General features: G+C 42.0%; 2 protein-coding genes across 2 annotated transcripts; one reads left to right on the top strand and one right to left on the bottom strand.

Moving 5' to 3' along the window:
* Positions 1–91: 91 nt before the first annotated feature.
* Positions 92–5,367, bottom strand: RPL9 (ribosomal protein L9). Its single transcript, XM_035551365.2, has 8 exons — positions 5,286–5,367; positions 4,894–4,940; positions 4,703–4,818; positions 3,780–3,875; positions 3,329–3,461; positions 1,857–1,937; positions 1,328–1,445; positions 92–209 (listed from the first exon to the last, which is right to left on the bottom strand). Exons 2-7 carry the CDS (start codon positions 4,937–4,939, stop codon positions 1,339–1,341), a joined length of 579 nt encoding a protein of 192 aa, XP_035407258.1. The 5' UTR covers position 4,940; positions 5,286–5,367; the 3' UTR covers positions 92–209; positions 1,328–1,338.
* A 60-nt stretch (positions 5,368–5,427) lies between these two features.
* LIAS (lipoic acid synthetase) lies at positions 5,428–14,858 on the top strand. The gene is made up of 11 exons (XM_035551343.2): positions 5,428–5,550; positions 5,673–5,845; positions 6,532–6,625; positions 7,321–7,401; positions 7,644–7,800; positions 8,728–8,785; positions 9,458–9,586; positions 10,740–10,885; positions 12,081–12,151; positions 12,957–13,068; positions 13,977–14,858. The coding sequence occupies exons 1-11, from the start codon at positions 5,464–5,466 to the stop codon at positions 14,027–14,029; spliced, it is 1,161 nt and encodes a 386-aa protein (XP_035407236.1). The 5' UTR covers positions 5,428–5,463; the 3' UTR covers positions 14,030–14,858.
* Positions 14,859–15,356: the final 498 nt, after the last annotated feature.

Here is a 15,356-nt window from a genome sequence, read left to right as displayed (position 1 = left end):
TGCATCACCCCGTGATAATCTGCTTCTCCCGAAGACAGACCTTGAGCAGGTTCACATCATCACTGTTTAGTTCTTAAAGAAGAGGCCAAGATATGAAATAGGTTTTATTTTATTAAACCTCTCATCTCGTTCAGTTTTTGTATCAGATGCTTCAATCCAGCACTTGCTGATACGCTGTCTCATGGTGGTTTGTTTCAAGATCTAGACAACTGTAAATAAAAAGTGAAAGAGCTTTTAGAAAGGCTTTAACATAGCAAATGTGAAATTGAACGTTTATATACACATGACAAGTTAATTGATCTGGTAGGTTTAAGGCAAGACAAAAATTAATAGCTCAAAAATGTACTTAAGTTTATGCAGAAAAGACTACTTGACAATGAGAAATGGTTCAAAATTGCTTAACAAAGGTAACAAGTCACCATGTCTCTCAAACTCTGAACAGCACTAAAAATATTTTTTTCAGTAGCCTGTAAGCGCCTGGTATCTGGCTGCCACTAAGATTTAGTTTATGAAAGTCACTTCATGAGGATCCTGTTTCCTGCTCAGGTTCAGAAGCCACACAACATTTATTTTAAATACAACTCAGCCTGACTCATCCTACACAAGTATTTTGTACCACGTATGGAATCATATGTAGCTGAGATGTCTCGAACCACTCCACCAGTTACAATTCTTAAATTAACCCCAAATCCTTGAACTCAACTTCAGTAGCAAATGTACATAGACAACGTTAAATAGTTGTCTTTGTTACACCGACCTTTGTTTACAAGAATTTACACACACTACACAGAAGACCCCTATATACAAATTAAGCGCTATCCACTTTTTCAAAATAAAGTCAGTGTCCAACCAGGAAGTCCTCTCTGTAAATAGCTGGAAACTGGTCTTTCATCCCAGGTCAGTTGGTTTTCAGTTCCCAATAGCTACCACAACTGGCATTCACAGCACAGAAATACAGCGCCTCAGTTAGATGTTTATCCCTACAGCAGTGTGAGGCCAAGTTGTTAAGAAAAATTAAGAAATCTGGTAGAAGTTTTACAAGAAGCCTTATACCACTGCATCTCTACAGGCAATGTGGTTCAGCACTGCCTCACTGAGGCAGATGAGCCCTGTCAAGTCCCCCGTTCAGGTAACCATCTCTAGGTGTTTGCTTCTCAAGCACACTGCCTCACATCCCTGTTGTTCCCAGCTCCCACATTCCGAAAGTCGTAGACTTTAAGAAGCAAGCTAAGGTGCCAGCCTTGTCCTCAGAAAGAACTTAGCACACCTGACAAACACAGCATAGTAACGTACAAAGTAACACCGGTCTCCCTAAGATGACACCAACCTGTTAGAGTTTTACTCATCTGCCTGCTGTACTGTTCCCTTCTCAGAGACGTAGATACCGTCCAAGAATTTCCTGATATCCTTGTTCTTGACCGTAGTGGCTTGCTGGATCAAGGCAGCTACGAACAAAGCAAGACCATTAGCACAAAACAAGAGGCCCAACCAAATAGCCTCTCCAGTATTTCAACTAATAAATAACACTGTCACTTGGAGAAGGGAAACAATAGCTTGAAAAACCGCCAGTTCTGATGAAGAAAGAATACATTTCGCTGAGCCTAGCTCGGCAACTTTGGGCAGAGACGGTCTATTACTGCATACTTGTACATCTGAAAAGCTGAGATTTTCTCTAAGCTTTAAAAAAGCATAACAACCAATGAAAAGCAAATTACACTGACCAGATTTAAAAGAACAAACACTGAACTGCCATTTACCTCAGTATTAGAGAAAAAGGAAAAGAAGTTTGCTAAACTGACATCTTCAGGTAAAAGTGACGGTGTCATTAAATCTCCCCCTGCGTTGACTTCACAAACCTGAGTTGGAGACCAATTCAATGTCATTTCCTTCAAGGATCAGCTCATCTTTCTGGGCCTGAGATACTGCACAGGAAACACCTACAGAAAGCAAAACACACAAACCATCTGTCAATGGTGAAGACAGCAAAGATGTATTCAGGACACAGCGCTTGTGTCCTACCACAATTCACGGATCCGGACAGTATTACTCTAGGTAATAACGAGCTTCGATGACTTAGTTAAAAAAGTCTCCCCAAAAGCTCTTCCAGGGCTGCCCTCTCTCAACAGTTCCAGCACACACAGATTAGCTGCCTTCAATCCAGAACAAGACCTGCACCGAGTAATGTTCCTACTGAAGCGTTCCTGCATTACAGCATTAATCACCCCCACAGCACATAAGCTAGACATTTTGCCAGCACGACATTGTCAGCTAGGTGGTGCCATTTTCCACATTCTTACGCTCAGATAAAACTGGATTCACCCCACGTAAGAGTCATCAGGAAAAACCCCACCCTCTGACACGTTCAGCAACATGTCACCAGACACACTGGAGGCATTTATGGGGGTAAGCACTACCACACTCAAGAACTTAACAGGAAACTTTCACTTGCAAGGAAAGTAACACAAGTAAGACTTCATAGCTCGATCTATTTAATGAATAGATGTTAAGCTAGCATTTTAACTAACACCTATCTTTAAAATAAAAGCCAATTTTTGAAGAAAGCAAGTAGTCAAATCAATATTCCACTGTAAATTGAAGTTGCAGCTATTGTAAATCACTCTACACTGTATCACATCAGACCAGCCTGGTGCTTTCATCTAAACCCAACCTAAAACACCATCTGTAACACCAATACCTTCATCAGCAGTGGAACTACCAAAAAAAAAGTTTCATCTGGGAAGTATCCCCTACAATCTTAGGGTAATTGTGTTTAAGAAATGTTTTGTCTCTTCCTTGTGGAACTTTAATAAGATCCATCAAACGCCTGCCCCGTCAGACACCTAGCTGAAACTCCAATTATGCAAAACTGGATAAGATGTAAATTACAATTTGTGCTACTGGCTAATCAAGATACTCAGAACACAGTAACGCTTTAAAGACCAAAAATATGAGGTACTGTAAAAATTAGTTCACATACTATGTTTGAAACAGAAACACCAATTTAAAATTGAGCACCAGCAGTTTAATGTCAATGAACACTGCCAAGATTGAACGATGATGAAATTAAACTGAGATCCTTGTAATTCCTATTGCAGTAACTAGCTTTAAGCTTTCTCCCTACTCAAGATTTATTAAAAGCAAGTTACAATCATTGCCAATTATAAATTTGAACAGTAGTAAACATATTGTAAGGTTCCATATATTCGGACAGACTGGAAAATGCTGCTTTGACAGTCACTTGCCATCTCCTGCTGTCCGTGGCAGCCCAAAGACAGTTTAGAAAGCCCTGTTACAAATAGTTAAGTGCAACACCTGCAGTTGCGCTCACCTGGCCTCATGCGCACCCTGCGGATGTACTTCTCTCCCAAGAAGTTTCGGATTTCCACAAGCGAGCCGTTATCCTGGATAACTACGTTGATGGGGAAGTGAGCGTACACCGACCTCATCTTGTAACGAAAACCCTGGGATAAAGGACATCGTTAAGACACTGAAATGAAAGCACATCCAAAAAAAACACAGGTGCATAATGCTTACTGGATACATTTAAAAACGAAATATACTGACGATAGTTTCCTAGTAAGGACAAGTTGCTAAGCCCAAAAAATATTCAAAGCTTATTGTTCAGGTTTTTCTCCACCTGCAGAATTTGTTTGACAGCAAAGGGGGGAAAAAAGAAGCATACATGCACACTAACTTGAATACTGAAAAAAGCTTGCACTGAAGTAAAAGGCTATTGCAACAAAAACGACGCGGTTCTCCTACTTCAAAATACAACTTACCAGTGTAACACCCTTAATCATGTTCTGTACATGGCTGCAAATTGTGCGAACTGTTGCCAGCTCCTTCCTGTTACCCCACCACTTGTCAACACGCAGCTGGGTTAAGAAAAAAATAACAACACTTTCAGCTACATTTCAAAACCAAAACCAAACAATTTTGCGACAAACTAAGAGGGAGAAATTCAAGTTAACTACTAAAAGTGTAAAAGTATTGCTTGATGACTGTTAAATGCCCAACCAGCTCAAGTCTTATGCCCTAACACCCAACGCACAAAGTTGTTCTTCTTTTTGCCCCATTACCAACAAAAGTTCAGAGAAACTAGGACAGGTAGTGGTTATAAAGAAATTCTGACACCTTAGCTTACGAACGCGACAATATCCTTCCGAATAGCACACCAGTTGTTCTGGGGTCAGTCACCCATACGTAATCTATCAACTTCTTAATGATGCACTGCATAAGGAGCCAATGTTCCTATGATCCAGCAGGTGCTTGTCAATAAGTTACTGAAGTCACCCACTCTTCCCCTCTTTTCTTAAATCCTTAAGACGACACAAAAATATTATGCACCTATTTGGAAAACACCAGCTCTCCCAATGTAACTTGCCAATTCTGAAAACTTAAACGCACAGAATTAATTTTATCTAGTTCAAACAAGCCAGCTCAAAAAACAGCATAGAACAGGCAACCCCTTCCCCGGTAGTTATAACTGCAGCTACAAAGGGAATCAACCAACAACTTCATTCCAAAACACAACAGAACTTCAGGACTGTCACGGAGCCTGAGTGGGTCAGTGCTCCACAACTCCATTTTCTTTCAGAAAATACAGAAATAGACACCCAGTAATTTACTTGCAGCATGAAACACCTGTTACGTGCCCCCACCTTCTCCCTAGGGGCATAAACCCCAACCGTGCAGCACTCACTTTCTTGCGTTTCTTCCCCAGCAGAGACAGCTCCACGTTGATGTGGTTAAAATCCCTCCGCAGGGTTCCCCGGGGCCCCTTCACAATGACGGTGCGGCCCTTCAGCGACACGCTGACTGCGAACCAAAGACAGACGCGCGTTAGCCGGCCGCGGGGCCGCTACCCGGGGGGCTTTCCGCACACAGCCGTACCTTTGTCGGGGATGTCAACGGTCTGGTTGCTGAGAATGGTCTTCATCCTACGGGCGACAACCAGAACGAGTTGGGAGCCTCGAAGACGAGCCCCTCGCCGCCCCCCTCCCCCCCCTCACGCCCCCCAAGCCCCCCAGCTACGGGCGCCGCCCCCCAAGCCCGGGCTAGGCCCCGGTGAGGCCTCCGCCGGGGGGGGGGGGGGGGGGGGTGAGGAGGCGCCATCGGGGCGGCTCCCGGCCCGCAGAGCCCCATCAGAGCGCCGCGATGGCGGCCGGCACCGCCCCGGGAATCTGCCCGCACCCCCCGCGGGGCGCTGCGGGGGCCACCCGCGGCGGATGGCGGCGGATGCGGGGCGGCCGCGGGGCGGATGGCGGCCGCTGGCTCCCCCTCACCTGGCGGCGCGCGGGGCGGAAAGGGGCGGCGCGTGACGTCATCACGTACTTATACCCGCTCGGCCCCCTGACGTCATCACGGGGAGGCAGGCAGGAGGGAGCGAGGCTCGACGCGCTAACGGGCGCGGGCAGCCGAGCGCCGAGCGCATCGATCGGGGGGGAAGGGGGGGCGGCCGCCATGTCGCTGCTGCCGCGGGGCGGCCGCTGCGGGACCGGCATCGCCGTGCTCAGCGCCCGGCGGCTGCTGCTGCGGCCCCGCGGACGGGTGAGGGGGGAGCCTACCGAGGAATATTTAGTGTTATGGGCTTGGGTGGTTGTGAACTGGCGGTATTTATAACCAATACATTTATAAATCAATAAACTATGCCATTTCTTGTTTATTTTTAGGTGTCGGGGAGCCAGGCGTGTAACCAGTACGGGACGTCAGGTTCCCTGCCAGAGGAAAAGAAGAAATTTCTCCAAAATGGACCGGACTTACAGGACTTTGTCTCTGGAGATTTGGCGGACAAGAGTGCCTGGGCTGAGTATACAGGGAATTTAAAACGCCAGAAAGGCGAAAGGTAATGGTCATTTCGAGCAACTGTAGTTGCACCCATGCAGTACCTCGCATGTTTAGTGTGAACTACAGAACATATACAATGCACTGTCTTTAAATTATCTTGTCAAATTGCTTGCCAATTTGATTTTTGAAGAAAAAACACAGTATTAACTGTAAATACATACCGAAACATTAAGGCGTTGTGGTATTTTTCTCACTTGAGTGCTTGTGCCATACCCTGCATCAAATTATAAGTAGAGATCAATAGGTGAGTATAGGGAAGCGGTGAAAAATATTACTGATATTGAAAAACAAACTAATGCAGAGTAGATTAAAAAATACTTAAAAATACTTAAAATATATTTCTAGTTAGAAGTTTGATCAGACTTTGTGATAGGTGTGCAATTTACACTGCCGTTAATTGATACGATCTCCACTGCTGCACTCCTAAATCCTTCCGGTACTGCTAACAGTTTTAAACCTTCCAATGACAACAAACTCCTACTTTTGAATATTGGGATGGTAATAAGCATGGAAGACAGAAGTCTGTTATGACTATGAGTGGTGTTAATATTGGTCACTGAGCTGTGTCAATATCCAAGGAACCTTTCCTCATTGTGATATGTGACAAGTTGATGTAGATCTAAGAAATTAGTGGAAACTTAAATAAATATTTTATTAATCCTGTTTGCTTGATTTCTTTTTCAGGCTGCGGCTTCCACCATGGCTGAAAACAAAGATTCCCATGGGAAAGAATTACAACAAACTAAAGAATACCTTGAGAAGTTTAAATCTTCACACGGTAAGTCTAGTACCAAACAAATTTTCCTGTAGAAATAAGGGATTTTTCTAATGATGCTGAGTTATTTTTTTGTGGAAGACAGGTAGAAATTATGTCTTGCATGGTCTTGCAAGCCCAAAGCTGGTCCTTTTTGACTGTGTTTTACCCTTAATGAAAAAAAAAATCCTATAGAGAATTTCATGTTTTTCTGCTATGATTTTAAATATTAGAGTTTATTGCTTGCATCACCAATGAGGTCAGAAGATGCTACATGTGACTGTTTTTAATTGAAACAATTTCAGAGCTATATAATTGTTTTGTAAGAAAAGAAATTTTAGAAATACCCATTTCATTAAATATATATTCAAGATGATAAAAAGGGGTTGGTATGCATTGAGGGTTTTTTTTTTCAGAGCAAGATCATGCTTTGATGTATCATAGATCTTGTGAATATTGAATCTTGTGCAATTGGTAAATTTAAAATATTAATGACGCTGTGCTAATTAATAAGGTAGTTACTTGTCTGAGGAATTTTTGGAGTTGTGGTAGAGGAAAGGAATGGAAATGGATGTAATGCACCAATGACTTTCACACATTGTTATTGAAGCAGCAGAATTGGTAGAAAGACTCTGTTAAATCTCATTTATCACAGAAGGACTTAGGTTTAGTTTGTAGGCTACTGTTGAAATACACGTTACAGGACTGTCTAACCTCAGGTATGTGAGGAAGCACGTTGTCCCAACATCGGAGAATGCTGGGGAGGTGGCGAATATGCTACAGCTACAGCTACTATTATGGTAAGCTATTACCTTTTTCATAAGTATTCTGTTGCTGTTTGAGCTGATTGTTGTATCTCCGACAATATGCTACAATCTCTACTACAGTGTTTTGGGTCTGTTATATGAAATCTATGGTATGTCACTGTCCTTACTGTTTTCCTTATTATTGGGATTTGTCTAATTTGACACATGCAGCTGTTTCTCAGCTGAACAATAGTGATGTGTGACATGTAAATGTAGGAATGCCTTTCTTATTTCAGCTGATGGGTGACACGTGCACTAGAGGTTGCAGATTTTGCTCAGTAAAGACAGCAAAAAATCCACCTCCACTGGATCCAGAGGAGCCTTACAACACGGCTAAAGCTATTGCTGAGTGGGGCTTGGATTATGTCGTATTGACATCTGTGGACAGAGACGGTTAGTACATTGTCATAACGTCTTCCAGTGTAAGCTCTCATATACGTTACATGGGGTAAAGACAGACCTTACTGCTCAGCACAGTTGTTGAGGATTCCTATTGTAAAGGAGTCAACAATCTAAACCTCCCCTGGTGCTACTTGAAGATGTTGCCTTGTGTTCTACCACTTGTCATCTGAGAAAGGAGACTGACACCCTCGCTAAAAACCATCCTTTTAGGTAGTTGTAGAGAGCAACGAGGTCTCGACATTAAAAATATTACAAGATTTTATTAAATATTCTATAACTACGTTTTTTTGCGAAGTACAACACAATGCACTGTTTTCTGTTACTTGATAAGCAAAAAAAAAATCCACATTCATACAGAATAATATTACAGAACTTCCTCCCAACAGCTAAACCTGAATAAATTATTCTTAATACTGAAAGTTGCTTTTTTCTATGGTTGTAGTAGCTCCTTTGTGGTGACACCACATAGGTGGGCAAAACTGTTGTGAAGACTCTTCAGTATACTTCAGTTGAAAGTCCAGTAGCTTCAAAGTAGCTTACAATAAAAGAGCAATAATACTTAGTTGGAAATATTTATTTTTTGTAAGTCTGTTTGTCAGATCAAAACCATAAACGGTTCAAGTCAATTTTTGCTTAGGCCGACAGTGCACCCACAAAACCAAGTAAATTTAGAGTAAACATTTGAAGTCTGCCCTAAATGATCATATTTAGTCTGCGTGCAGAATGAGGCTTGGTAGAATATCTGTTATAAGCTTCAGGCATAAGCAGTAAGATAAGACCGGTGTTTCAGCTTTTGACCAAGAACTGCTGCTTTATTTGTTTGTATTTAAATGTGACTCGGCATTTTTTGTGGCACTGCTAATAAGTGAATACATTTCTTGAACAGAAAGCTTAACTGGGTAATTGAAATGCTTCTAGATATGCCTGATGGTGGAGCAGAACACTTTGCCAAGACAGTCTCTCATCTGAAAGAAAGGTATATTAATAATGTATTACTATTACTATTAAACCTTTAGAGAGTGGTATGGCATGTAGGTCAAAATTACCTTCAGCTGAATTATTTCATGGACCATACATACACAAAAGTCTGCCTTTAGCCTGCTTGTATACCTTTTTTCCCTGTTTTTCATCTTTCTGGTATAATGGTCCCAAAGTATGGCTTCAATTTTAATACATTTCCAATTCAGGTTTATTTAAAGCTAAACTCTGGATTATTTCTTTAACCATGTGTCAGGTCAGGAATATATCTCCTCTGTATATCAAAGCTACAATATTAAAATAATATTGAAAACCTTGTTAAGTTAACCTGCAACTGACAAAAAATCACGTACAGACAGTAAGTGTGATTGTTTAAGAGACTGCAAGAATGGCTTTTATATAATTTGACTTTCATTCTGTGTTAGCTCACATCGGTAAAATTGGAAATTAAACACATTGTTCTGTTTGAACTATAATATTATTAAAGAGCAATAATCCTTAGTATTTGCAGAAGTCTCTTGTTTTAGCAATGTATCCTGAATTAACTTTGCTTTGCTTATCAGCGCATTGTTGATTCAGGTTTTTTTGTTCTGTTTTTGCTGTATTGAGCTTTTTAGCAACAGTGATACAAATCCCATAGATTTGTTCATTTTCTGTCTCTATTTTTCAGGAATTCAAAAATTCTTGTAGAATGCCTAACTCCTGATTTTCGAGGGGACCTTAAAGCTGTGGAGAAAGTGGCATTGTCAGGGCTAGATGTGTATGCCCACAATGTGGAAACCGTTCCAGAATTACAAAGGTAAGCAAAAGTAGTATGTATAAATGGAAGTAGAAGATGGTATAAAAACAAAAGGGATTTTGTAAAAGGGATTCTTTGTGACAGAGAGAGTCAGAGCTAATTATTTAAATCGTCATTAAGGCTTTGGCTGTCAGTTCTCTACATTCCATTCACGAGTGGTACTGACACCCCAACGTTTTCCTGTCTTATATAACCTGCCAATGGAAAAAATGTTATGTATCCATCTACCCTGGGGTTTTATATAGGCTTTTCAAGGGAAAGGATTGTCCTAAAAGTAAAAAATTGTATTTTGTGAGGTACTCTATTTGCAAAACTTTCTCAATAGTAAGTTAAGTGTTTTTACCCAACTTTAGCCTACACACAGGATTGTGTTTTGGAAGGAAACATGCTTGCTTTGTTGGGTATGTTCATGTCAGTCTTCAGCATGTTGTTTTTCTGCAGTTGTAAGGGCATCATCATCACACCTCGACATGAGAAAAATTTAGCTAAGACAGGAAAACTCTCTAAAACTAGACCAACGTGGGGTGTCAGACCTCATCCCTGACACGGCACAGGGACTAACGCCCAGCCCCAGGCTGGGGAGGCTGCCAGAAGCGGCCAGCTGGGGAAGGAGCCGCAGAAGCGAACGAAGAAGCTCCCAGCCCCGCCGGGGGGCTCCTCACGGCCCCCGGTGCCCGGCGGGGAGCGCTGAGGAGCGGGGCCGGGCCGGGCGGCGAAATGGCGGGGGCCGGGCGCAGCTCCCGGCGTGCTTTTGGGCGCGGCGGTGCCTCCCTGCCCGCCGCCCGCCGCCAGAGGGCGCCGGTCCCGCGCCGCGCTCCGGATGCACCCGGGAGGTCCTGACGGGATCCGCCGCGAGCCGGCCCGGCCCCGCAGCGCCCCGAGGGGCTCCGGAGGCACCGAGAAGCTCCGGGGTCGGCGAGAGGCACCGCCGTGCCCCCCCTCGCTGCTCCCTGCCTGCCCGCGGAGCCTCGTCCACAGCAGGGGCAGTGTCAGCAGCCGCCTGCTGGTGTGAGACCCCTGAGTGAAACCTCTGAACTCTCTCTTTTTCTTTGTAGAATTTAGCAGGATTAAGCTATCTCGGCATCTCTGAATTACCTGCCTTCTTGCTCTCTCTTTTTCTTTTTTTTTTCCCTTGTGCTGAAAATGTTAAAAGGAAGGTCCGCGACCCCCGAGCCAACTTTGAGCAATCCGTGCGCGTGCTGAAGCATGCTAAAAAGGTCCAGCCTGGGGTTATCTCAAAAACCTCCATCATGCTGGGGCTGGGCGAGACGGATGAACAGGTGTACGCAACAATGAAACGTGAGTTGGGGCTGAAATACACGTTTGCATGTATGAACGTTATTACGTTTGAAAACAGCTGTGAGCATCCTCACAAATCAGTTTCCTGGAGGAAAGGCTTTCAAGGCTCTGTGGGAAAAAAATGTTTGGTTAAAAATGACCAAACTTCTGAAATATTTAGCTTCCATATGGCTGTCAGATTTTCAGAAACAATTTGACATGTAGATCCATTCCCTGTTGATTTCAGTGGCAGTTATAACTAACTTTCTGTGACTATTTTAACATCCCTAATCCTTGCAGTAATCAAGCAGTGGGCTTGCAACATAGTTGCCTTAGTGCACATTTCTTTTTAAAAATATACGACATTATTGTTTAGTTTACTTTGGCTTACTTAGTTGTTAGAAAAAAGGCTATCCTTGGAGTTTTAGCATTTTTTTTATGTGTTGGTTTTTGTTGTGTTTTTTTTTTTCAATTTATTTTTAATAGGAGAAAAGTTCACAGTGGTAAGTGAATACAATGTACTTTTAAGAAGAAATTATTTAATTATATAACACTTCTCCTATATCCAGCTGAAAGAATGTCTACCTGGTACTTTCTTTTGTGTACAGTAACCCGTAGTTACAATGCAGTGATATAGTCTATTTTTTCTACACCTATCCTACAGTCTGGACCATAAGGTTACAGTTCCTGATTTTCCCATCCTTCCTGCCTCATATTAGCAGACCGCTTGCAAGTTTCTGCAGGCATCAAAACTAACATATAGCCTTAAGTGTGTAAAACTGTTAAAAGATGTTGACAACTTCCCTTGGATTTATATCTCTTCAGACAAGTATGCATAATTTCAGCATGAAGACTTTGAAACAGTGTAGAAGTGCCCAGTGTATGTGTGTGCATCCATTTTTTGTCAAACAAGGGCTCTGACCTGAAGATACAATGAAAAGCAGTAAAATAAAAAAGAGTGTGTCATCTCTGCAGTGAGACAAGTGACTGCAGTGCAGAGTGATGATGTTCTCTCTGGCTCTGAGCTACATCAGGTCTTGCACGAGTGTGGATTGCAGAATGCAGTGCGTGGTTACTGCTCATGGAGACTGCGGGATGTAACCCCCACGAGATGCTGCGGGGTGACCCTGGTTCAGCCTTGCAAGTAGGGTGTTTCCCAGCTGCTGACAATCCCTTGTGATACTTTTGCCACTAATGAGGAATTTTCTTTTCACAGTATTGCGTGAAGCAGATGTAGATTGTTTGACCCTGGGACAATACATGCAACCAACAAAACGTCACCTAAAGGTAAACATGCCTTCAATTTACGGGCAGTGTTTTGGTCTTTACCTTGCAGTAAAGTTTCTTCTTTCTACAGTGGGATTTGATATGCATCCTTGACAATGGATGTTGGGAAAAATTTCCTTCTTCGCTGAACTTGATTTTCATGTTACGGGCCCCTTGCTAGAAATGACTTCAACTGTCTAATCTTTTCCGTCTCCTGCAGACTTCACATTGCTATTTGCTACTGTTAGCTGGGGAGACAGCTGGAGCTGAGGCATGATTCTGCAAAACAAGAGCCTCAGTGTATGCCTCGAACATAATGGCTCAAGCCAGCTCTCGTTCGCTGCCTCATAGGCTGTCCCGTACTGGTGCCACTTCAGCTGTGAAAATTACCATTTTCTCCTTCTGTAATCTGTCCAGAGCCAGGGTCTTTGTTCTGTTCCTGTGTTCCACTGAAATAACTGTTAGTGAAGAGATTTGTAGGACTATTGTGGGGCAGCTTTTTTTCTTTTTCTTTTTTTTTTTTTCTTTTACAAATTTGGACAAAAAAAGGATTGTGCAAAAGGACCATTCAAAAACAGAGTAAAGGAAATGATGAAGCAACAACTAGAAATTATATTCTAAACTTATCAGCTATATCTGAAAAGCGAATAAAATACATCCTTTGGGTGAAAAGCAGAGAGGAAAATAGTTTTCATGACTTGACTGTTGAAAGTTTTGGAACGTAATGTTTTGAACTTGAGATGTAACTGTTTCATGTCACTACGTGCTGTCTATATTTATTTCTTTTATATTAAGACCTGATCAAAATTAATTCTTTTTTACCTAGGTTGAGGAGTATATAACTCCTGAAAAATTTAAATACTGGGAAAAAGTAGGAAACGAGCTTGGATTCCATTACACAGCCAGTGGGCCTTTAGTGCGTTCCTCCTATAAAGCAGGTAAATTACTACAGAGTGTTAGATTATTTAGGACATGACTTTTTATATAACAATTAAAACTGTGAAGTAATAGGCAGCAAAGCTCACCTTAGCTCAAGGGCAACTTATCTAGTCATCCTTTGTTTTTTTATTATTTACACTTCCTGTCTTCTGTAGTTCATCTAAGTGCATCAGCGTGGCACTACCCGGTATTTGTACGATAGCTTAATGCGGGAGGCAGGATCCATTTAGAGGGGGCACCAGCTTCAAGATTTCCATTACATTCTGCTTCTTAAACACTTCAGGGTTTAAGGGGGCCCTTCGTGATACAATTTTGTTGCTGTTGGCAGAATTTATTTGCAGTGCCCTAGAAATAATTAGCCGCACTTATGGCAGTGCATTTTCTGACAAAGCACTGGGTAGTAAGTAGCAACTGATCTTACTGAACTGTTGTGCAGGTCCAACATCCTGCCTTTTCCTAAGGAGAGAGCAGGGAATAATCATCATCCAGGGGCACCCTGCTTCTCAGACGATTTTAATGCCAATTCAAACAAGATTTATAGCAGGTTTCACTACAGGTTGCTGATACTTTATAAAATAGGAATTAATTTTTAATTAAATCAATTCACCTTGGCCTGGGTGAAAGCACAAAGCAGCAGAGCTTGTCCATAAAATTGGGCATGAAGAAAATCAGGATTTTTAGGGGGTGAGAGCTGTTGCTTGTTGGATTATGGGTTTGGGTTTTCTTACGTCCGTGCTGTACGTATTGAAAGCAGTGTTGTGTAGAATATAATTGCTACAGAATAGTGGTAAGAGCAATTATATTGTAGAATACAATACTCATTAAGTAAGAATGTGTATTCTTTTGGTTTATTTCATGGAAACACATAAAAGTCACTTTTGGTGTTTTTTTTTCCCCCTTCGACTAGGTGAATTCTTCTTGAAGAACTTAGTAGAAAAAAGAAAGACAAAAGTCATCTGAAAATGAGAGCAAACCTATTTAAAGCAGTCAGTTTTAAGGATCCTTTTTTCAGCTCATAATTACACTCAGTTCCAGAAATACAGAAGACCAGATGGTGGAGGCATGAATAAGCTTACTCTCCTTCTAGAACACTTTACTCTCGCCAAAACACTTAACATTATTTTACCTAATTCCTCCTGGCAGTGCTACAACTACGTAGTACTTCTAGTGTTCAGTAACAAGTCAGGAGACAGAACTGCTTCTGAAAGAGCAAAGGAATTGAGGTGGAGGAAATGTAAGCTGAAATAATCAGGTTTAAATAAACAGGTGTGATAGTACCATCAATATTGTTGCAATTAGATCCTTGTTACGATGCTAATAACGGGTAATTCAAAAGGTACCGATCTCTTGATGTAGCTTACCATTATCATGCAATGCAAGCTTGCAGGGACTCTGGGAAATAGAGAGGTGTATATGTCAAAGGACCACAGTAGGGCTACGGTTAGCCACACCAGAGGAAGTACTGTTAATGATCTTTCAAGAAGTGGCGTCTCTTATCTGCATCTTACAAAAATTAACTGTGCCCTTCTGATAGCTGATGCCCTTCATCTGTACAGAACCGTGGATGTTCCGTGCTGTGTTTGTACGCTGTGTTTGTCTGAGCACTGAAGGGGAGAGTTCAATACCCAGCCTAAGACTGGGGTGGTTTTGTTTAATTGGTCTGGTTACCTGCCCCTTGGAGGCTTGATCTGGCTGTTAAATCTGAACGCAGAGATGTGGATGAAATGTGGAATCTGTTATATATTGTACTAAGCTCAAGTGAAATTAAAGCATGGCTTATGGTATGCTAGCAGTTGTAAACTTTTCTCTTTTCAGTCATGATAGCCTCTCTGTTGTCTGCTCTGAACATCATACAGAGTTTTTGAGTTGGTTTAAGCTTTTTTCTTCATGAAATTGTTTGGGAAACACGCCAGAAATAGGTTGTCTAGTTCCAAACCAACCTCGTTGAAGTAATCCTGTAGCTGGCTGCAGTACTTCTGTACGCTGCTGTTGTCTAGAGGAAGGAGAGTGGACACTCCACACAGCAAGATGTTAGAAGGATGACAGCTACTTAGCAAGTTAATAGAGTAACAGAAACTTGGTATTGTCACAAACAACAACAGTCAAATTATACCACAGAGGCCAGGGGCGCACAATTAACTTGTCACGAAATTAACTAGAGCAGTATTAAAGCATTATGAATACAAACAGTCTTAAGGCAGTATTAATTAAACAGCATAATAGTAGTGTAAATTAGGGGGAGACATACCTGGGTCATAAAGAACGTAGTAATAGCTACATGTTGTAA

The sequence above is a fragment of the Cygnus atratus genome, chromosome 4 (genome assembly GCF_013377495.2).
Source record: "Cygnus atratus isolate AKBS03 ecotype Queensland, Australia chromosome 4, CAtr_DNAZoo_HiC_assembly, whole genome shotgun sequence".
In the NCBI taxonomy this organism is placed as follows: Eukaryota; Metazoa; Chordata; class Aves; order Anseriformes; family Anatidae; genus Cygnus; species Cygnus atratus.
This window is presented reverse-complemented; position numbering and strand designations above follow the sequence as displayed.

Coding starts and splice junctions, on each gene's coding strand:
- LIAS (XM_035551343.2), top strand. CDS start 5,464: ATGTCGCTGCTGCCGCGGGGCGGCCGCTGCGGGACCGGCATCGCCGTG. Junction 6,626..7,320: donor GAAGTTTAAATCTTCACACG/GTAAGTCTAGTA, acceptor GTCTAACCTCAG/GTATGTGAGGAAGCACGTTG. Junction 7,402..7,643: donor CAGCTACAGCTACTATTATG/GTAAGCTATTAC, acceptor TTCTTATTTCAG/CTGATGGGTGACACGTGCAC.
- RPL9 (XM_035551365.2), bottom strand. CDS start 4,939: ATGAAGACCATTCTCAGCAACCAGACCGTTGACATCCCCGACAAAG. Junction 1,938..3,328: donor CAGGGTGCGCATGAGGCCAG/GTGAGCGCAACT, acceptor TGCTTTCTGTAG/GTGTTTCCTGTGCAGTATCT. Junction 1,446..1,856: donor TGAATTGGTCTCCAACTCAG/GTTTGTGAAGTC, acceptor CTTTGTTCGTAG/CTGCCTTGATCCAGCAAGCC.